This window comes from Eurytemora carolleeae, unplaced genomic scaffold (genome assembly GCF_000591075.1).
Source record: "Eurytemora carolleeae unplaced genomic scaffold, Eaff_2.0 scaffold390, whole genome shotgun sequence".
Taxonomy (NCBI): domain Eukaryota; kingdom Metazoa; phylum Arthropoda; class Copepoda; order Calanoida; family Temoridae; genus Eurytemora; species Eurytemora carolleeae.
Window position 1 is genome coordinate 29,657 of NW_019396376.1, and position 24,964 is coordinate 54,620.

The window sequence follows — 24,964 nt, forward strand, 5'->3', positions numbered from 1 at the left end:
CCATCCACAAACCCTTACCTAGCAACCTTCTTCACCATCCCACAAAATCACCCCCAACAACCCCCTCCAACTCCTACAAACTCTCACCCAAAAACCCCTTCCACTACTCACAAACTCTCACCCAACAACCTTCTCCACCACCACAAAATTTCACTCAACAACCCTCTCCACCACCTACAAACTCTCATCCAACAACCCCCTCCATCACCCACAAACTCTCACCCAATAACCCCCTCCACCACCAATAAACTATCACCCAACAACCTTCTCCACCACCAACAAACTCTCTCCCAACAACCCCCTCCAACTCCTACAAACTCTCACCCAAAAACCCCTTCCACTACTCACAAACTCTCACCCGACAACCTTCTCCACCACCACAAAATTTCACTCAACAACCCCCTCCACCACCCACAAACTCTCATCCAACAACCCCCTCCACCACCCACAAACTCTCACCCAACAACCACCTCCACCCTCCACAAACCCTCACCTAGCAACCCCCCTCAACAACCCACAAACTCTTACCCAACAACCGACTCTACCACCCACAAAGTCTCACCTAACAACCCCCTCCACCATCCACAAACTCTCAACTAACAACTTCTTTAACCACCCACAAACTTTCACCCAACAACACCCTCCACACATCTCTCACACAACCACATCTTCCTTCCCATTCACAAATACGCTCTCTCACACAACCACACCTTAATTCCCTTCCACAATACGCTCCCATACACAACCACCTAGGGTTGTTAATCGTTTTTGGAAACGATTGTTAACTGATCGTTTTTTGTTTAGTTTTTCAATCGTTTTTAAAAACGATCGTTTCTTTTTTAGGAAAAACGTTTTTTAAAAACGACCCACTCGTTTTGAATTTTTAAAAAACGAATAACGATCGTTTTTGAAAACGGTCATTTTTTAAAAAAACGATTTGGGACCGTTTTTTATACTATTGTCATTTTTAAAAAAAATTGCTTTTGAAAAACGATCGATTTTGATTTTTTTTTTTGTCAATTATGTCAACGATCTTTAACAAAAGGTCGTTTTAACTATCGTTAACGAAGTGTTGTCGTTAACGATCGTTAACAAAACGACGAACTTTATGAAAATGGTCGTTTTTGGAAAAAAAATAGAGGCATACTTTATTGAATGTCATGTTTATGTTTACATTACAACTATATCTTGATAGCACTATCAAGCACTAGCTCATGTTTACGTTTACATTACAACTAGATCTTGATAGCACTAGCACATGTTTATGTTTACATTACTTAACTATATCTTGATAGCAATAGCATTAGCACATGTTTATGTTTACATTCCTTAACTAGATCTTGATAGCACTAGCACTAGCACATGTTCATGTTTACATTACAACTAGATCTTGATAGCACTAGCACTAGCACATGTTTATGTTTACATTACTTAACTAGATCTTGATAGCACTAACACTAGCACATGTTTATGTTTACATTACAACTAGATCTTGATAGCACTATCCCTAGCATATGTTTATGTTTACATTACAACTAGATCTTGCTGCACTAGCACTAGCACATGTTTATGTTTACAATACAACTAGATCTTTATGTACTAGCACTAGCACATGTTTATGTTTACATTACAACTAGATCTTGCTGCACTAGCACTAGCACATGTTTACGTTTACATTACAACTAGATCTTGCTGCAGCTACGAACAGCTTTCCAGACTCACAGACACACACCTAGACAAACAATTTTACAAGTTTCAAGTGCCCTTTCTTCTAAAGAGTGGTATGTATGGTTCACAGTGGTCCACTTTCGATTTTATATGATGAATATACAGAAAACTCGAGTATGCTAATTATGTTAAGCTAGCTGAAGTGCCCGGCGCGGCGTACTTGTGGAATGTAAAAAAAAAGATTTTAAAAAAATTATTTTTGAACCTATGTTACCCTCAGCCAAACATGTCAGCCTTTGGCAAGCTATAGCTAACATAAATACAAATATACAGACAAACATATATGTCTGAGCGAAGAGCTAGTATTCATGTCATGTTTCATGCTAGTTTTACAAAATTTGAAAACAGCTTGCATTCTAAGTTATTAATAATTATCATAATCAAAATACATTTCTTATCCTTGAACAGACTTAAAGGGAGTGTTCGCTAAAAATTAAAGGGGGGTAAAGGTTGATATTGAATTGAATTCAATATTTATCACTACTAATTCTATTTTTATCATATCTGTTGCGTCTAAAAGGACATTTTTTAAACAACTCATACAGAAGAGCGTAGGACACATACAAATTTCTTGTAGACGCAACATAAAGAATTAAAATTAGTAGATTTTAGGCAATCGATATCGAATTCAATTCGATATCAGAATTTTCGTTCCGCAGACGGCAGTCTCCGTTTTAATTTAATTACCGTTATTTAACAATTTCAATTTCATTAACGACTTTAAATGAAAATTTTCCAGCTGTTAATGGTACAGTTATTAAAAAAATTAACGGCGTTAATGGCGCGAAGGGCCAAACAAATTTCGTTAACGGTTAAAGATATCGTTAATGACACAGCAGTTAACGGTATATTACAGTATTAACGACGTTAACGGCAAAAAAATTTCATTAACGGTTTATAAACACTGGAGACGACATTTAAAACATCAAATTTTAAAATAAAAAAACAATCAAGCATTTTTTTATCAGAAAATAACGTTTCCGTTTTTAGCTTTTAAATGAACGTTAACCGACATTTTTTTCAAAAACAGCTAATCCATTTCGTTAACGATTTAAAAATTAACGGCTTTCGCCATTTGTTACCGGACTCTTCCGTTAATTTTCGAAAACCTCCGTTTCGTTAACGTAACTTTTCCCAACCCTGCATACCCCCCTTCATGTTTAGCGAACACTCCCTTTAAAGGATAATGTTGTGAAACGAGCATGCAAAGGCGAATTTGATCAAGAGAAATATTGTGTAGAATTAAAAACAATATCGAGGACTCATTTTTTAAATATTTTTCCTTTACCTGGAAGATGTCTTTGTTTGAATTGAAGGATGAGAGTCTAGTTGTGTTTACTGTTGGTAGATCTAGCATTCTTACATCAGGACCTCTTAACCTGATCTATAAATATATATTTATATATTCTTACATCAGGACCTCTTAACCTGATACATATATACATTTATATATAGTGATAACTCTGAAATAGGAAGACGACTTTATGGCTATAAAGTCGTCTTTCTATTTCGAGTTTTCTTGTTATTACATATAGGTATTTAAAAATCAAACCTCTTTACCCATTCTCTATAAAATCCCTTCATCAGACATATTAAACCGATCTATGGAAATATAAAAACATTTTGTAATTGATTAAAATACTTACACAAAGGTTTTAACTTCATTACCTCATAGCTATTCTTAAAAACTTTTATATCTAGACATTTAGATCTTCTAAAAAGTAGTATTGGGTTTCAATTGTAATAAAAAAACATTTCAATTTATATATACCTGGCCCTGTTTTGATTGTATTTTGATATCAGAGAAGGAATTGATTGTAATGCCACCACCACCAGATTCAAGACTGATCAAAATAAATTATTAAACGGACAGACCGGCTATGTAAGGTAGTTAAACTGAGTATGCAGTGTTATGTCGAGCTTCTTTAGGATTCATTTGAGACATATAAAACTTTTTAACACAACTTTTTTTCCCAACACTGCAAACTCAGTTCAACTACCTTACATAGCCGGTCTGTCCCTTTAATCTGAATAATTATTTTTAATAATTCTATGTACTGGTTTTATGTTAATTATTATAATTTTTATTTTTATTTTTATTTAGTTTGTCCAAAAAAATCTTGACACAATGAATTAGTGAACTTGTAGGATGCTCTTTGCTTGTAGGAGGTGTCATGAAAATTGGTAAAATTTCCAAAACTATGGTAGACATAGGCTGACATCAGAGACAGTTGTGGTGGGGCAAATTCAAAAATTTAGGAGAACAGAAGGAACAAAATAAGTTGTAATAGTTTATTTGAGTCCACAGTGATGAAGATAGCAGGGAAGAGAAGAATTGAACCAGAATGGAGCAGTCAGACTGGAGCACCCATAGGGTTTTAGGTAACCATTTTGTATAGATTGGGTCTTCGGATGCAACTGATGCCAAAGCAATTATCAGTCTTACAGTACAGGGTACAGTACAGGGTTATTCATAATACATCATTGTTTTTTTATCGACAATTATTTATCTCCTTTTTGTTAACTTGATTTAATGCTAAGTTTCTTAAATACCAAAATGTAAGGAAGCTTTGACCTAAATAATCGGTCAACTTGGATTCAAACCCAAATATAGATACGGAGAAATTGAAAAGGTTGTTTATATCTATTTTTAACTTTTAATTGCTTTTACTTATAACAAACTGTGTGTTTTACTCATAATTTAAGAATATTAATTTAAATCATGAAAAGTCTAAAACATTTACTCGCTACAAGACAAAGCAGGATAAGAAAAATTAAAATGACAAGAACTAATCATATATAATGATTATGACTTGTACCACGTATTTAAAAGATTATATAAGTTTATATAAATTTTGTGTGGGACCTCACATGACCCCAGGAAAGGTTTCAGGATGATCAAACTTTAAAAAATAGCCTCCAACAAAATTTCATTTTCATTAAATTTTGAAAATCAACGAAATTTTTTTATAAAATACGCGAACTTTTTGTTTTTATATTACAAAATAGAAAATGTTTACGATTAAAATAGGAGATGTGCGCGAAGCTTCCTAAAAGCTTAGTAATTTAAACTTTGTATGAGGGGTATTCGCTAAAAATGAATGGGGCTTATATATGTAGGCTTTAAGATCTAAAGATATCCAAGTCCTCAGTGTTGGAGATTTAAACTGTGCTGAGTTTTGAAAAAAACGTGTACAGTCCCTTTCAGAATATTCATTTAGATTAAACTACCTGCTTACCTTATTCCTTCTGCTCCGGTCAACCTTAAGCTTGAAGTTAAAGTCTCAAGAACTAACTTCTCTCCTGCGATTCCTTCAACTAGAAAAGGTAGGATTTTGTACTCTCTTTTATGTACAGGGTTAACCACAAAGGATGAGACTTCAGAGACGATTGTACGGAATTTTTTTAGCCCATTTCCTTGCATTCAGATTTCCTTGTAGGCCAAAGCTGGAGTAATTCTGTGCTGAGGCATTTAGTAAACCATCAGCATACTCAATTAAATGCAGAAACCAAAAAAAACCTTCAAATCGTCATATTTATGGAGCTTTGGGTCGTCTTTACAGTCTCATCCTTTGTGGGTAACCCTGTATATACTTTGCCTGTCTGCTAGTCTATTTGTGTGTTTGTTTGTATCCAATAAATGTCAGAACGGCTGAGCCGATCATGCCCAAATATGTGTGTGGGACTTTAAATGACCCCAGAGAGGATTTATGGATGATGAAAATTTTAAAAATTAACCGACACCAAAATTTGATTTTCATTAGATTTTAAAAAATCTACGATTTTTTTTATAAAATCCGCAGGCTGTTTACTTATTGTTTTACAATGTTTACAAACTACAAAGAGAAAATTTTCACAAATGATTAAGGATACGGCCGCGGAGCGCCCTGAAAGTCTAGTGATATAGTAAAACTCTTCGCTCATATGCAGGATGTGTAAAAAATAGTATGATTAACGTCGTCTTCTAAAAAAGTGTTTTCATGAAATTCCACTGCATGGTATTTTTGCAATATTCTATTGTTTTCCTTTTTTTAAACTTGCATTTTATCACTAAACAATCCGCGAAACTTTTTTCGTCAAAATAGAAAGTGAAGAAAAACAAAAATGTGATAATAGCCTTGCTTTGACAGGTGCCCTGATCACCTTGTGGACATTTTCTCCTTTTCCATGGGTCCGATATTTGTGAAGTTTTAGAATTAGATAGAAATTATATATTAGCATGTTTTATCTTTTCTACACTTTTTTGGAAAGTGAAAACTTTCGTAGATTTTGGTTTGGTACCATGTGAGTTTCAGAAAATTAAAGCATTATTATTCCAAAATATTGCAAAAATACTTTGCATAATAATTTCTTCGAAAGAAAAATTTGTTTCGAATTGAAGCCGACACTTATCACACTTTTTTTTGGAATTTCCCTGTTTATACATATTTATAAATATTTTAGCTATAGCTGGCCAAACGTCTGAACCGAATAAGGAAAACCCATTGGTACCTGGTGCGGTAACATAGTCTAAAAGAATTGACTTTTTTCTCTCTAAAATTTAGATTTTTTTATTTAAATACATAAACATGGCTTGTCTGTTTGTGTCTAATGAACTGTAAAATGGCTAAAGGAATCGAGTTTTTGCCACAAACTCGCATTTTCTAACCCTTATATCTTTTCAACCTTATGGTGTAAACCCCAGGAAAGGTTTTTCGCTGGTTGATATTGACAATTTTCGTCTCAAAAATATGCTAATTTTTTAAATTGTGAAAACTGAAATAACATACGTAGAGACATTCTATTCTATCTAATATTGCTACCTAATGGAGTCTGTAATGTTGAAGTAAGAACAGCTGACCTAGCAGACAGTTTACCATGTTCAGCTTTTATTCCATCTCTAAATTAAATTTTAGTAAAATTTAAAAATTATAAATGTAAGTGCATGTGTAGCAAATACCTACTCCATAACAATTTACTCGAGACGTATCTATCCAGAGCCGTAATTACTTAAACCCAACTTTAAGACCCAACTCTGACAAAAGCTTGTGTCACATGATTGACAGCTGCAAGATCTTCGGCTCAACTTAAGGAGTTAAGCCCAATGAAAATAAAACCGACCTTGATGGGTTTAGTGGAGAATAAGTCTTAATGTTGAATCCTGTTCACACAGAGACATAGGCATCCAACAATATAGGACTCAAGCTTAGACTCTATACTCAACCAGAACCCGCTCTAAATGCCACACAGAGACATAGGCATCCAATAATATAGGACTCAGGCTTAGACTCTATACTCAACCAGAACCGTCTCTAAATGCCACACAGGGACACAAGCATCCAATAATAGAGGACTAACTCTCAGGCTTGTACACAAGCCGTATCTTAACGTGTATAATTTAACGAGGACTCAAGCTATCTTTCAAGCTATATTCGATTCAATGCTAAATCTACTAGAAAATATCTTCGCTCGTATGTTTCATCGAGAAGCAAAGCTTATTTCCAAGCTCACTATGCTTCTAATAATTAAAAGCCGAGTCTCAGTCAACTAACTTTATTCAACAGCTTAGGTTACAAAATTACCAGGAATTGACGTAATTCAATTCCTACGATGTTATTGCTATCACATGATTAAGACTCCTACTTGATAAAATAGTAAAGGGTTGAAATATCAGTGGTCTTCGTCATAAAATGGCCAAACTACTGGGCCTGCAACAAACAAGGGTTTAAATTAGCAAGTTTATAATTAGATGAATTTAAAAAGATTAGCACGTGCTTGATCACTATAGTTTTAGTAGAAGAAAATATTTCCGTTTAATGCATGGTGCCGCAGTGAGGATTTATCTCTAAATGGATGATGAGATAGATTTTACCGCCCTGCAATTTATATTGGTTCAGAATAGACACCAAACACATGACTTAACCCTGATTTGATCAGGCGCTAATGGACTCGGCATACAAGAGTGGCTATTTGGTTTTATTATTCTATTAATCAATAATGGATTGATCATTAAGCAATATACATATTTGCTCGTTAATTGAAATATCAGGCGCTAATGGACTCGGTATACAAGAGTGGCTTTTTGGTTTTATTATTCTATTAATCAATAATTGATTGATCATTAAGCAATATACATATATATTCTCGTTAATTGAAATATTCTGTTTTTCTCATCTCATACAGATAAACATGTTTTTTTTATATTTTTTTCTTAATTATTTATTTATCAAATGTTAAAAGATGCAGTACGATTCATCGAATATTCTGATCTGGTTTTTACGTATCAACCTGAGAGAATTTGCTGATTTCTATCCATTGACGGGATATTTTGCTGTTCACAGTATACTAGAGATCTCATACAATATCAAATATAAAATATATCAAAAATACTTTTTGTCTAATTAAGAAAAAAATTGTCTTAAAGAGAGGTTTGTTAACAAGCTTGAAATAGTTTTATACAAATACTTTTTTTACCTTCTCAGCAGCAATAGGGAAATAAAGAATAGAATAGAATAATGCTGCAGTAACATAATAATAATAATAATTATGTTTATGCATTAAACAATACGAAGTTTGTACCGCCGCCGAATTTCTTCTGGAGTGTTTGTTTCGGCTTAGGACTATCAACCCTGGTCAAGGACATCATCTCCTTGATCCTTCTGCAGACCCGCATCCTTCATAGGCAAAAATACCAAAATATCAAATGCCTAATTATATTGAGTAAAACGCAGTACGTTTCAATTAGGTCTACAAGCTAGAAATGTAAACAAATCATAGAAAAATCAAAACAACGTATTGTACTGCATTGTTCATCGCAAAACCGTATAAATGTCAACAACAAAGAGAAAACAAGGAGTATACAATAAGAGAAGAGAGAAGAGAAGAAAATATATAAGAGAACAGAAGAGTATAGAATAGAAGAAAAGAAAAGATAAGAAAAAAGAGAAGAAAAAATAGAAGAAAAAAAGAAAAGAGAAGAGAAGAAAAAAAGAAGAAAAGAAAGGAGAAGAGAAGAAAATAGAAGAGAAGAGAAGAGAAAGAAGAAAAAAAATATTGCGTGAAAGAGAGACGTTTAATGATAAAAATATCTTAAAGAATACCTTAAACTTAAAAATTAACTTTATTGTAAAATTGTATGATATTTTTGAAAAAAAAGTTGTCCTAACTGTTTGGCGTACTTTTTTTTGATCATTTAAAGATTTTTGATCATTTGGTATTTGATATTCTGATGGTTTTGATATTCTGATATTTTTGAAATTTTGATATTTTTGAAATTCTGATATTTTTGATATTTTGATATTTTTGCATTTCAGAGACGAAACCCCAGCTTTCACAATTAAACCATATCTTTCCAGGATAATATTCACATTTAAAATATTGATAAATGCTCAGGTAAATTATACCTAAAATGGCCATCCAGAGTTTGTTGAGAAGAAATTAACGATTTTAGTTAACAATTTTATCCTGTTTTACATTAAAGATATCAATAATAAACTTAAAAAGACAATTATGCATGCAGTCAATACACATTATTGGGTTTAAAGGGATTGCCAGCTTAACATTTCAAGTAAAAATGCTGAAAATGATGAAAATGCTGAAAATGATGAAAATGATGAAAATGATGAAAATGATGAAAAAAATCTTCAATTAAATTCTGTTTAAAATTTTAATCAATATTGATATTTGAAAGCATAGAAAATTGTCGTTTATTTTCATACCATATTTTAGGGAAATTGTGAGAAGGAAGCAGTCCAATTTTTATGGATTTTACTCTAAGAAAATAAAAGTCATTTCTGTTTCTAAGATTTGCATTTTTGATATTTCTTAATAATATTAAATCTTTTTTAAATGTTGGGGGTAATTAATCTCCTTTCAATTGAAATACAAATTTTATAACATTAAAAATCCTAATTCCTTAGCGGAGTAGGTTCAAAGCCCAAAAAGCTTCCGCTAGGGACTTATTCTGAGTAACCCCATAAATAGACGAATAGCTTTCTTTAGCAATGATTCTATCTTATCAATATTTTTGTTTGAAGTTAGAATTAGCAATGTTGAACTAAATTCTAAATGAGAGTGGAAAAAGGAGTAATAAAGTTTTCTCAAAGTTAATAGTAGTACGTTTACTAGTTTACCAACAAGTTATATTTTCTAATTCGTTATTCATTGTGTCTGTAAGTGTATTCAAGTTTATATATTTTGATGCCACATTTGTGTCGTCAGCAACACAGAGCTTATTATATATTATTATATTATTAGAGGTTTAATCATTAACATGGAGTTTATATAATATTAGAGGTTTAATCAATAACATGGAGTTTATATATTATTAAAGGTTTAATCAATAACATGGAGTTTATATATTATTAGAGGTTTAATCAATAACATAGAGTTTATATATTATTAGAGGTTTAATCAATAACTTAGAGCTTATATTATTAGACGTTTAATCAATAACATAGAGTTTATATATTATTAGAGGTAATGCATGATTAATCAGTATCATAGAGTTTATATAATATAAGAGGTTTAATCAATAACATAGAGTTTATATATTATTAGAGGTTTAATCAATAACATAGAGTTTATATATTACTAGGCTTTTAGGGCGCTTCGCTTCGCGCCCATCTTCTATTTAAATTGTGAACATGTTCTTTTTGTTTACATTTTAAAACAAAGAAGAAAAAATTTTGCGGATTTAAAAAAAATCGCGGATTTTCAAGATTTTAATTTTTTTTTACAAAATTAAAACCTTTAAAACAGATTTTTTTAAATTTTTATCATTCATAAACCTTTTCTGTGGTCACGTGATGTCCCACAAAAAATTTGGTCCCGATCGGTTCAGCCGTTTTGACGTTTATTGGATACAAAGTTTATATAATATTAGAAGTAATATCTGATTGATCAGTATTGTATTGTGCATACTCGTTTTCACTTCCTGTTCTGCTTTTCTACTATATGCTCTATTTTTTTGCGCTAAAGAGTAATATTCTCTACTCTATTACTATATCTAACTGCTCTATGAGTTGTGTTCTCTACTCTGTTCCTGTCGCTAACTGCTCTATGAGTTGTGTTCTCTACTCTTTTCCTGTCGCTAACTGCTCTATGAGTTGTGTTATCTACTCTTTTCCTGTCGCTTACTGCTCTATGAGTTGTGTTCTGTACTCTTTTTTTGTCGCTAATTGTTCTATAAGTCACGTTCTTACCTCTTTTCCTGTCTCTCACTGCTCTATGAGTTGTGTTCTTTACTCTTTTCCTGTCGCTAACTGCTCTATGAGTTGTGTTCTCTACTCTTTTCCTGTCGCTAACTGCTCTATGAGTTTTGTTCTCTACTCTATTTCTGTCTCATATCTATGAGTCACGTTTTTACCTCTATTTCTGTCGCTAACTGCTCTATGAGTGGTGTTCTCTGCTCTATTCCTGTCTCTAACCGCTCTAAAGATTCATGGTCTCTATTCTATTACTGTCTCTAACTGCTCTATGAGTCACGTTCTTACCTCTATTTCTGTCGCTAACTTCTTTATGAGTCATGTTCTCTAGACTATTTCTGTCTCTAACTGTTCTATGAGTCAGGTTTTTACCTCTATTTCTGTTGCTAACTGCTCTATGAGTTGTGTTCTCTACTCTATTCCTGTCGCTAACTGCTCTATGATTTGTCGACTTTTTGACAAGCCCACTTTATGAATTGGTGAAGAATAATCCCTGCTATTTATATTCTTCAAATAAACTCATTACCATACAAACTACAACTCATCCAGCAATTCTATATACTATATATACAGGGTGTGAAGTATTAACTATACAATATATACAGGGTGTGAAGTATTAACTATACTATATATACAGGGTGTAAAGTCCTATATACAATATATACAGGGTGTACAGTTCTTTATACTATATATACAAGGTGTACAGTCCTCTGTACAATAAATACAGGGTGTACTGTTCTCTGTACAATATATACAGGGTGTACAGTCCTCTATACAATATATACAAGGTGTCCAGTCCTCTATACTATATATACAGGGTGTACAGTCCTCTATACAATATACACAGGGTGTACAGTCCTCTAAACAATATATACTGGGTGTACTGTCCTCTATACAATATATACAGGGTGTACAGTCCTATATACAATATATACAGGGTGTCAAGTCCTATATACAATATATACAGGGTTTACTGTCCTATATACTATATATACAGGGTGTACAGTCCTCTATACAATATATACAGGGTGTACTGTCCTCTATACAATATATACAGGGTGTACAGTCCTCTATACAATATATACATGGTGTACAGGCCTCTATACTATATATACAGGGTGTCCAGTCCTATATACAATATATAGAGGGTGTACAGTCCTCTATGCTATATATAAAGGGTGTACAGTCCTCTATACAATATATACAGGGTGTACAGTCCTCTATACTATATATACAGGGTGTACAGTCCTCTATACTATATATACAGGGTGTACAGTCCTCTATACAATATATATACAGGGTGTACTGTCCGCTGTACAATATATACAGGGTGAACAGTCCTCTATACAATATATACATGGTGTACAGTCCTCTATACTATATATACAGGGTGTCCAGTCCTCTACACAATATATACAAGGTGTCCAGTCCTATATACAATATATACAGGGTGTACAGTCCTCTATACAATATATACATGGTGTACAGTCCTCTATACTATATATATACAGGGTGTCCAGTCCTCTATACAATATATAAAGGTTGTACTGTACAGTCCTCTATACTATATATACAGGGTGTACAGTCCTCTATACAATATATACATGGTGTACAGTCCTCTATACTATATATATACAGGGTGTCCAGTCCTCTATACAATATATAAAGGTTGTNCCTCCTAGCTGTACACTATAAATTATATAAGACTGATGTATGGATGTTGAAGGTTTAATTGAAAAAGGAAAATGAGGTTCATTTCCTGAACAAGCTTGAGTTCAAAACCATAGATAAAATATAAAAAAGAAAAAGATTACATTTCAAGAAAATACCGGCAAACTTTAGTATATCTCAATAAATTTTAGTAACTTTTTGCCCCTTTCTTACATTTTAACATACATTTCAGTAAATATCAGCAAAGGAATTGACTCTTTGCAACAAACCAAACTCTGATTTTCTAGTCCCTATATCTTCGGATTCCGACGTCGTAAACCTTTGCAATTTCAAATTATGACTTGTGTTAGATCAAAAAATATTAGTTTGAAATATCAAAGGTTTACGACATTGGGTTCCAAAGATATTGGGATTAGAAAATCAGAGTTTGTGGCAAAGAGTCAATTCCTTTCCTTACATTTTATTACATTTTAGAAATTACCAGCACAATTCCTTACATTTCATTACATTTCAGAGAGCATCAGCACATTTCCTTACATTTTATTGCATTTTAGTAAACATCAGCATTGTTTTCAAAAACGACTTTTTAGTAGTTAAAAACGAAACAATCGTTTTAAGAACTAGTTTTTCGTTTAAATGAAAAAGTGATTGTACGTTTTCCTAAAAAAAAATTTACGTTTTTTTTATAAATCCATAAATAAGCGAAAAATTCTGTTCTTTCCCTATTTTTTATTGTATACATAGAATGATTTGTCTGTGGTATACTTTATCTTTGTCTACAGCTGATCTAATCCTAACTACAAAACAGTTCTAGATTTTGTCGTTTAATAACTTTTGAAGATGAACAAAGATGTGTTAACAGTTTTCATTATGATCTAATGTTGGAACTTTTGTTTGAAGCATCGCTAATCTTGAAGGCTTGATCTCGATATCAATTGTGACAATCAATCAATCAATCAATTTGAGAATATATGCAAAGTATGAACAGGACGGGATATCGAAACCGTAAGTCTACGTAAGATGGATATCATTGTAATATTTCAATATTCACAGCAGTTTCGAACACTCATAGAAAATATAACATTTAGATAGAGGTAAAATGTTTTGACAAGAAATCTTCAAATCTGTTTATGTTTAGAATAAAAAGAAGACAATTATAATCTTGTTCTATGTTTAAAAGTAGATAAAAAAGTCATAAAAATATGTCAGTTTGCTAAAATTGCAAAACAAATGCTTACTGCAGTAACCTTGGAAATGGAAAATGTCCCCATTCATCATATTAGCAAAATTTAGTGGGGACCTGGCTTGGCCATATAAGGCATAGGTGGGTTAAATTTTCACAATGGTTCCACTTAAAAAAAAATTTTGCTCATAAATAAATAAAAAAAGAAAGAACAACCTACCTCTGTATTATGCTTCAGATTAAGCAAAGTGGATTCAGCTTCAAATACAATATTTCTGTCAGAAAGTATCTTCAAATCTTGAACACCTCCGGATATCTAGATATATAAACCTCCAGATATTTAAACGAATAAACCTCTAGATATCTAGATATATAAACCTCCAGATATCTAGATAAATAAACCTCCAGACATTTAGATGTATAAACCTCCAGATATTTAAATAAATAAACCTCTAGATATCTAGATGTATAAACCTCCAGATATTTAAACAAATAAACCTCTAGATATCTAGATATATAAACCTCCAGATATCTAGATGTATAAACCTCCAGATATTTAAATAAATAAACCTCTAGATATCTAGATATATAAACCTCCAGATATCTATATAAATAAACCTCCAGATATCTAGATGTATAAACCTCCAGATATTTAAATAAATAAACCTTTAGATATCTAGATATATAAACCTCCAGATATCTAGATATATAAACCTTCAGATATGTAGATAAATAAACCTCCAGATATCTAGATATATAAACCTCCGGATATCTAGATATATAAACCTCCAGATATCTAAATATATAAACCTCCAGATAAACCTTTCAATCCTAATTAATCCTTAATCTAATACATCATTCCTTATTTTCTGTATGCATTCTTATTATAATACCCTTTCTTACTTTATCCTTATTCATTCTCATTCCTATACATCCTATCTTATTCTACCATCATCCTTTTTACTTAATACGTCATTCATAATTTCTTTTGCTTAGACTCAATTTTCTGTCCATTTTATCTCTCCTCTTAGATTGTTCAACCTTCCTATAGTTTATTGAATTACTGCACACTATTATTTATCCATGTGACCCCTAATATAGATACATATTGTATATATAGATACATATTGTATATATAGGCATATATTGTATATATAGATATGCATATCTCGTACAGTGAAAATCATACAACTCTTGAATAGGAAGACGACTTGTAGATCAAGTTATGGCTTAAAATAGTCCAATGAACATGAGACACTGCAGTTGTGTAGATATAAACATACTAATTTCACATAACAAGCCAATAAATAAGTTAATAATAAAACTATTTGCTATGAAAAAACATCAAATACACTTAATTATTGCTTAATGTCGTCTTCCTATTCCACAGTTTTCCGTTTCTTACTGTATATACATAGATATGAATATATTTCAGTTTTTAACTTCACATTTTTATAAAAAAAAAGAATTATACTTAACATAATGTTTCACGTCTATCATGACGATCCTCAGTAGTTAAAATTCTTTGCATATATAATATATAGTATCAAATATATATACCTCTTTTGCTACAATATTTCCAAGAGAAAACGTTGAACCTCTAATCTGTAATCCATTCTCCAGAAAACTAAACAAAGTTTAATTGAAATCAGTATTATTGTTGTAATTAGTATTTATTTACATATAAATACGAGGATTAATTTAACTATTATGGATCCTCTCGTAGTTCTCCAGAGCTGAAAACTTTAGAATGGGATATCCTTAATCCCGATCGGTGAATTAATCTGGAGATTATTAACGAAAGGAGAACAAGCATTATTTAATCTAGAGATTAAGAAAAAAGGGGGATCAAGAATTAATCCCGATATCCACCATTCAAAAGTTCCCAGCTCAGTACGCCCCCCCTTTCCTTCTAAATAAGCAACCCGGTCTCCGTGATTATTGATTATTATACTATTTATTAACTAAAGGTTAGCTCATGATTCACTTACACAAACAGACCTTTTACATTATCTAGATTTACTTGTTTGTATGCTCGTTAAATAAAACATATTTATTTTCATATCATTTGGAAATAATTGAAATTTTTCATAGCGAGATTATTTACTTCTTATAAATATCTAATTTATGTTTATAATATGATAAATATTTCTAATATGATAATTGGAAATAAAAAATATTTTGGGGTTGTAATTGATAATTAGTTAACCGTTAGACATGGATCAATATGAAATTATCAATTTATAACATTATAAAACTTCTAATGCTGGATTGTAACTATAATAGTTCAACTTTAGAAGCAGATACAAAAATCTTGCGAAATTTTGTTGCTGCTGCAATTCTAGTTTCACGTAGATTTTTTTTTCGCGAAATTTTTTCTCGGATTTAAATTTTCGGGGAAATCTCTAACGAGAATTGCGTCTGCTTCCACAAAATGAATTTTGGACAAAATTTCTGCTTCCGCTGAAGACACTAAATACCAGATATAAAAAGGCTGTTGGTGTTGATGTTCTTTAATTGACCCGACATTAACTAATGTTAAATCAGGTTTTCAATGTCCCCTTGTCCATTTTCATTCTAAAACGTGTTAAACAGTGTGTATACTGTATATATTTGCTACAAGGAAGCGTAAATCTGCAAATCACAATTTATTAAAAAAAGCATTCAGAAAAAAAACTAATTGATCTGCAGATAAATGTATAAAGAGTATAAGCACCGTTGTGAATCGGACATATCACTCCCTTATTGGAGTGTCACTTTAAAATATGCCAACATTCCCTTTAACAATCCGATTTTTTAGAACCCAGCCATTCCAATGCATCTATTAAGATAGCTAATTATTTTTTTAGTCTTGTTTACTTAGAGAGAGTAAAAATGTCATTAAAATTTCTAAAGTTTATATTTTCTACAGTACTTTAGTTTAAACTAACAAACCTGATTGGCCCACTTCCATTCACGTTCAACCTTTATCAAACTTATTTACCGTTCTGTCATTTATTTATAGATATGATTATGGTGTCAAGGGTAATGCATTCTTCTTGCTAAATGCCGATGGTCAGTAACAACTCCAGTCTTTTTAAAGGATAAAGATAGATAGATGAATAAGTTCCTAAGAGAAGTTATCAACCACAGAGTTAATCCTATATTCATCATAGTCAGCAGTCCCAGTAATCCTACATTATAAATATTTCTGTAAATTAGCAGTCCTAGTAATCCTAAATTATAAATATATCTGTTAGTTTAGCAATCCCAGTAATTCTATATTATAAATATATCTGTTAAATTAGCAGTCCGAGTAATCCTACATTATAAATATATGTTAAATTAGCAGTCCTAGTAATTCTACATTATAAATATTTCTGTTAAATTAGCAGTCCCAGTAATCCTACATTACAATATATGTTAAATTAGCAGTCCTAGTAATTCTACATTATAAATATGTCTGTTAAATTAGCAGTCCCAGTAATCCTACATTACAAATATATGTTAAATTAGCAGTCCTAGTAATTCTACATTATAAATATTTCTCTTAAATTTGCAGTCCCAGTAATCCTATATTATAAATATATGTTAAATTAGCGGTCCTAGTAATTCTACATTATAAATATTTCTGTTAAATTTGCAGTCCCAGTAATCCTACATTATAAATATATGTTAAATTAGCAGTCCTAGTCATTCTACATTATATATATTTCTGTTAAATTTGCAGTCCCAGTAATCCTACATTATAAATATATGTTAAATTAGCAGTCCTAGTCATTCTACATTATAAATATTTCTGTTAAATTTGCAGTCCCAGTAATCCTACATTATAAATATATCTGTTAAATTAGCAGTCCCAGTAATCCTACATTATAAATATATGTTTGTGAACCATATCCCTCAAATTTCCCCTGTTGTAAAGGTCGTCTCCGACTAACTGTACCTCTGTTGAATATACTCCGTCCACTCACCAAACCAAACCTTGCCAAGGATTTTGCATAAACGTAAACAACAGCCGCATGGGGCTAATAAAACTTTAAGTGCATTAAAAGAACCCATTTAAACATAATTTTCAGTGAATCATTTACAAAATAAACAGTGAAATTAATTTAACCAGATAAATATTCATTTCAGAAGAATTAAATTGCTTTAGACTTCAGTTCAAACAACTTTTTGGCCTAACACAGTTTTCTAGATTGTAAGTTCCATATACCTAATTCACTTAACAATACCTTTTAAAACTTTTATTTATCAGTTCACAACAGTGCCTTTAAACACGTTATTTAACGATTCACAACAGCAATAAAATATGATCCCCAAATCCTGCTAAACTTACTAAACCTAGAATCCCCTAATCCTGCTAAACCTACTAAACCTAGAATCCCCAAATCCTGCTAAACCTACTAAACCTAAAATCTCCAATCCTGCTAAACCAATTTTTCAATACTCATTTATTGATATTATTAACAATTATTATTTATATGCATGTTCGCCAATAACAATTTGTATTTTGTAGGAAACCTCGTTACTGAAATATACATTTTCAAGAAGTTCTCATCTATCTGTGTATGGTCGGAAAGAGTGTTTCCCTTGCCTATTTGCCTTGGATTTGTCATTCTTCGAGTTACATATCCTCTGCCTCAGTACATCCCGCTTCGAGCAATTTACCTTTTTGATCGGCTCACAATGTTAAATTAGCAGTCCTAGTAATTCTACATTATAAATATTTCTGTTAAATTTGCAGTCCCAGTAATCCTATATTATAAATATATGTTAAATTAGCAGTCCTAGCAATTCTACATTATAAATATTTCTGTTAAATTTGAAGTCCCAGTAATTCTACATTATAAATATATCTGTTAGTTTAGCAGTCCCACTTTGTCAAAATTATAACAGAAAGCATTTCTGATAATTAATAATTTTTCTGACTTAACAACAGCGTTTTATTTAGGCCTTTTTATCTAAGAGGAATTTAATCAATCCATAGGTATCCCTGAAATGGAGATCAATGCTTGATATTGAGATTCAAAACACAAAGTTCTGACTACAATTAAAATTATACATTTTGATTATTTACAATTTTATAAATAATAATTTCTTACCTAAAATACAGCAAACGCCGATTCGGTTCCTGCATTTTAACAATTTTTATATTTTTCAAATCTTTTGAAATGGCAATTTAGTAGTATAGAGTGTACAAATTACATGGACAAAGGAATTGAGTCTTTGTCACAAACTTTGATTTTCTAATCTCTATATCTTTTAAATCCAATGCCGTAGACCTTAGATATTTCAAACTATGAATTCTGTTAGATGAAAAAATCTAAGTTTGAAATATCAAAGGTTTAAACCCTCAGGTTGAAAAAATATAGGTATTAGAAAATCAGAGTTTGTTACAAAGACTCAATTTCTTTTACCTGTAATATTATTTGCTTTATAACAACATTCAACACCTGTAAGGTCGCGTATATCTTGTCTTTCTATTCCAAAGTTTAATGTGTGACACTTTATGCTTTTGTCGAAAATAATTTAAGAGCATTTCTGCAATAAAGTCTTTTCATGTTTGTAAACAAGTTGCGCAAAGTTACTTAAAGGACTATTTTTAAATCTTTTACAGATAAATTCGATGTAAAGATCCATATCATGAATAATTAGAAGGAGGAGGGAGGGGGGTGGGGGTTCTATAGTTATAAACAAGTTAAAAGCAACACTTTACAACCGACCCAGTCTTAAATATAGATTCAAAGTTTTAAAGCTGTCTGGTTCTATGTACATGTTCTCTGTGGTTTGGGTAGAATCGATTGATCGCGCGCAATAAAAAACTAGTTTTGTCATATTGGAGAATATATCAGATAATCTTGGTTTTGATTCCTGTATGGTCTTTATTGCATGTGCAAAGTAATCAAATTTGAACGTCAATGTTTATATTTTACTTAATAATGCAAATCCTGCTAAAATTATAAAATGTTAGTTCAGATTTTAAATAATATATCATCATCATTTAATTAAAGGGAGTGTTCGTGAAAAATGAAAGTGGGTATAGGCTTAATGCGATAAAAAAGCGCTTTTGATCGCTACTAATCTTACTTCTATCTGTTGCGTCTATAAGGAGATAATTGATAAAGACGTCTCATACCGAAGAGCGTATTGCCCATACAAATTGAGGAAGTTGGAACATACGACTTAGACCGTAAAAAAATCGAATTAATATCAAACAAATCATTCAGATATTACAACCTATAGTCATCGATTATGTATTATACCACAGATATACGTCCATATCACGTGATCAGAACTCCCTCCAATGGCAGTACAGTATACTGGTCACGTGAAATAGATGGAGTCACGTGACAATAATACTGCATTGCCATTGGTTGGAGTTCTGGTGACATGATCCGGAGGTTTGAATAATCTTATCAATTATAACTATTAAAAATGAAAAATTATTTTATTCAAATAATAATAGGAGCAAACCTGAGGTTCTCAGGCTCCTCTGATTGGTTGCGTATTTGTTGAATATGATCTGTTAAATACTACAAATCTTATACAAAATCTTACATATATACGTTTTGGTATAATTTTGCCACAGTTTGATATCAATTTCTCAAGACAGGATCATCAGATAGAACTCTTTTTGGTCGCAATCGACTCCTGTGATTCTCAGGTTTTAGCCTATACCCCCTTTTATTTTTCCTTTACAGTTCCTTTAAGCATCCTCTGTTTAATTTAATTTTACAGAGATTTTAAACAATTTTTAGTTAAATGGGCGACCAAATATTTGATAAAATACAATAAAAATGCAGTTTTAAATTTAAGATTTAAAACTGAATTTGTATTTGGTAATTTGTGCAGAAAAGCGCATCAAAGGGACATTTAACCTAATATTTACATTTAAAGAGTATTATCCTTCAGCCCTTTCTTGACTTTACAATGAGGAAGATATCCTTGTTAGTCTCTCTTGAAAATATATAAATACTTGTGATTATTTTTCATTATTTTTTTGTTGTTGCTTGAATCTAAAACCTTGAAAAAACATTGTAAATTTTACAGGAGAAAACTAGAATAGCTATTTTATAGTCTTTTATTTCACAAACTATTGAATAAACGTAAAATTAATCCAGAAATAAAATAAAAACAGTCACAAACGGTTATTGTCACAAACTCAAATTTACTAAGCCCTAAATCTTTGCAATCTTTGATATTTCAAATTTAGATGTTTGGGCTCTAAAAGACTTGATTTTAAAATACCAAAGGGCTACGACATCAGGTTGCAAGGAGGAATTGTAGCAATATCTGAGTTCCTACATACGATGACTCCCTCTAATCAGCCGTGTTTGCAAATATCTGAATTTTTGCAAAGTTTTTGTTTTTGTTCGTGTTTAACTGGTAACAATACACGGTGCATTTTATTGAATAAACCATCATATTTGTCCAACAGATCCTATTCATTGTTTCCAATGCATGAAGCAACGTAAAATTCTAAAAAATGCATCTTCTGCCCCCTCCCCTCCACTCAATAACACCCCACCCCCTCCTGCTATTCCCCTCCAAAATTTTCCCAGTAGCATTTAAACCATGGGAACTGAATAATAATATGTATAAGATTTATAAGGTGTCTGATGCAGTCCTCCCTGTATCATCTGGTTCCTGTCCTTCTAATCTCAAGCTATACAGTCCTCCCAGTATCATCTAGTTCCTTTGCTTCTAGTCTCAAGCTATACAGTCCTCCCTGTATCATCTAGTTCCTTTCCTTCTAGTCTCAAGCTATACAGTACTCCTTGTATCATCTAGTTCCTGTCCTTCTAGTCTCAATCTATACAGTCCTCCCTGTATCATCTAGTTCCTGTCCTTCTAGTCTCAAGCTATACAGTCCTCCCTGTATCATCTAGTTCCTGTCCTTCTAGTCTCAAGCTATACAGTCCTCCTTGTATCGTCTAGTTCCTGTCCTTCTAGTCTCAAGCTATACAGTCCTCCGTGTATCATCTAGTTCCTCTCATTCTAGTCTCAAGCTATACAGTACTCCCTGTATCATCTAGTTTCTGTCATATTCTGAAATTACTTCATTGAATGCTGCCACCATCTTGTTTTATCAACAGTTGATTATACATCTTCAAATTAATATTATTTATCATATAAAGCCTTTATGAACAAGAAATATATAGAAACTAGCTTGGGAACCCAGCGTTGCCCAGACACTTGGTCATAAATTACGATTTTAGCTATTTTTCCCTACCCAGTACCCACCCAACTTTGAATCTTGAAATCAAGGTAAGAATATTTCCATTGTTCTCGCGAGTTCCCCAATCAAAATATTTGAGGCAAATCGGTCAAGGGGTTCCTGATTGTTGATCGGACAAACAAACCAACAGACAAACAGACATTACAACTTTATATTTATAGAAGATAAACAAGTTCTTAATTAGTATAATTGGCCTGGGGTTAATTATTAACTTAAGAAACACTTAAATTTTCTGAAAAAAGAAAAAAATTAAAGATTCTAAGTAAACAATTGTTTTGAAGAGATTAATCTTGTATTTGTTCCGGATAAACAATAAACATTATACACGCATACTTCATGTTAAAGAAGAGATGCAGGCTCCTTGTCAAGTCTAAATTACGCCTCAGGTTCTACGGATGCAAAATGTGCCATATTTTATCTGTCTATCTTTCTTTCCTTAAGTTTATCGATCTATCTACTTATGTTTATGTTTGAGGATATCTTTGTCAGCATGCCAAGTCAAATATGTAAAAACCATATTCTAAAAATATTTAAATTTTAGGTTTTTCCCTCTTTTATCTGTTATTTTCCTCATTCATTACTTTGACATTAGTTATCGAGTTGTCTTTGTTGGCTAGCTTTTTATTTGTCTAGTTGTCTAATTGTCTAATTGGCTAGCTGTCTAGTTGTCTAGTTGTCTAGTTGTCTAATTGTCTAATTGGCTAGCTGTCTAACGGTCTATTTGTCTAATTACTAGTTGTCTAGTATAGAATTTGAATATTATAAATTAAATCATTTTAGGATGATCATAAACATAATTGAAAGAGTCAGGGGGATCGACATGTAATTTTTAAACCGTATACATTGTCTCAAAATAGACGCACGAAAACTACATTTCAATTAATCTTTTGTATTTATACTTTTTACCTCAAATAACTAAAAACTGAACCATTTACACTCTCTTTATTAAAATTCCTAACTTCAATAAACTATTAGTTTTTTTTTAAGATTGTAGTGTAACATAAAAATGTTTTCCTTTCAAGATAAACTGCTTTATATTTCTGAGTCCATCTTTTCTCCACTTTATTCTCCCCCATCCGTTCTCCATTCTTTCCATTTTCTAGTTTCACAGTTTCCTGATCACTGCAGTTTTCAGATACAAGAGATATCGCCATTTATAAACCTGTACTTCTGTAAATAAAATGTTGAAATGCCTAAAAATTAAAAATCACATCACCTCTATAAGCTGGTTGTTTTCCAACTACATGTAATAAATATTGTGTCACATGAAATTCTATAAAGTTGCACTAAATTGTACAATATTAATCATCTATGTTTGTAAACTTCTACGTAAAAAAAAACATTATTCATTTGAACTGGGTTTCAAATGAATACGTCGCATGGTTAGCTTAAATCATTTTAATATGTACATTCAACCAATAAACATGTGTGGAGATAGATTAACTATATTATATCTATCTTAGCTAGTCCTATAAATATGCACATCTTAAATGCGCCTATTTCAACTGTGCATAATACTTAACAAGACTTTTTTATGTGATATATGAACGAAGTAGGAATTGTTATTACTTATTACTATTGACTTCAACATAATATTTAAACCTCAAATACAGTCAGTTAGAATCAGAACTCTGCTTTGATTACAGTGGAGAAAAACTGTACCCCCGTTGAGTATTCATGTTGAGAGCCATGCCTCAGTTTAGGGCTTGATAGATAGCCAATGTGTGTGTCCCTGTGTGGCATTTGAGCCAAAGTAATAGGTTGTTTGATAGCTACGCTTGTGTCCCTATGTGGCATTTAGATCCAATTAAATAGTTTGTTTGATAGCTACCCTTGTGTCCCTGTGTGCCATTTAGAGTTGAATTAATAGTTTGTTTGATAGCTACGCATGTGTCCCTGTGTGGAATTTAGAGCCTGGGTAATAGCTAGATTGATAAGCTATGCTTGTGTCCCTTCGTGGGATTTAGAGCCTGAGTAATAGCTAGATTAATAAGCTACACTTGTGTCCCTGTGTGGGATTTATAGCCTGAGTGATATCTAGATTGATAAGCTACGCTAGTGTCCTGTATGTCATTTGGAGCATGAGTAATATCTACATTGATAAGCTATACTTGTGTCCCTGTGTGGCATTTAGAGCCTGAGTAATAGCTAGATTGATAAGCTACTCTTGTGTCCCTTGTGGGATTTAGAGCCTGAGTAATAGCTAGATTGATAAGCTATGCTTGTGTCCCTGTGTGGCATTTAGAGCCTGAGTAATAGCTAGATTGATAAGCTATGCTTGTGTCCCTGTGTGTCATTTTTAGAGCCAGGTGGGTTGTGAATGGTTGGCAAGCTAGATTGATAAGCTATGCTTGTGTCCCTGTGTGGCATTTAGAGCCTGAGTAATAGCTAGATTGATAAGCTATGCTTGTGTCCCTGTGTGTCATTTTTAGAGCCAGGTGGGTTGTGAATGGTTGGCAAGGATAGCGGACTGGTTGTGTCTGGACTGATACGGTTTGGGACGAAGTTATAAGAGTATGGCATCATGGATCATGGAATCAGCTTTTTTTACAGTAATTTTTTAGGAGTCCTAATGCATCAATCAAGAATTTTCTTTAAATATCTTTTAATGTCAGATACATGCACTGAAATAACTTTAGGTAAGTTTCTCACAAAATTATATAAAATAAACAGAACTTTTAGGTTCAGGCATAATTCACTCGATCTCTTGTATTGACTCACACTGTACACTTTACATTGTACACTTTACATTGTACACTTTACAATGTACACTTTACAATGTATCCCGTACACTGTACACTTTACAATGAACACTTTACAATGTTTCCTGTATCCTGTACACTGTACACTTTACAATGTATCCTGTACACTGTACACTTTACAATGTATCCTGTACACTGTACACTTTACAATGTATCCTGTACACTGTACACTTTACAATGTATCCTTTACACTGTACACTTTACAATGTATCCA

The 24,964-nt window shown here is 32.1% G+C and overlaps 1 protein-coding gene across 1 annotated transcript in view; it reads right to left on the bottom strand.

The window, feature by feature from the left end:
• Positions 1-23,170, bottom strand: part of LOC111702007 (uncharacterized) — a gene marked incomplete at its 3' end in the record, with an annotated part of 52,390 nt that extends 29,220 nt beyond the window's left edge. Inside the window, 6 exon segments of the mRNA XM_023473527.1 lie at positions 13,984-14,083; positions 15,328-15,394; positions 16,702-16,731; positions 16,877-16,940; positions 18,852-18,880; positions 23,003-23,170. Of these exon segments, the coding sequence (XP_023329295.1) occupies positions 13,984-14,083; positions 15,328-15,394; positions 16,702-16,731; positions 16,877-16,940; positions 18,852-18,880; positions 23,003-23,142 (430 nt within the window).
• Between the last annotated feature and the right edge of the window lie 1,794 nt (positions 23,171-24,964).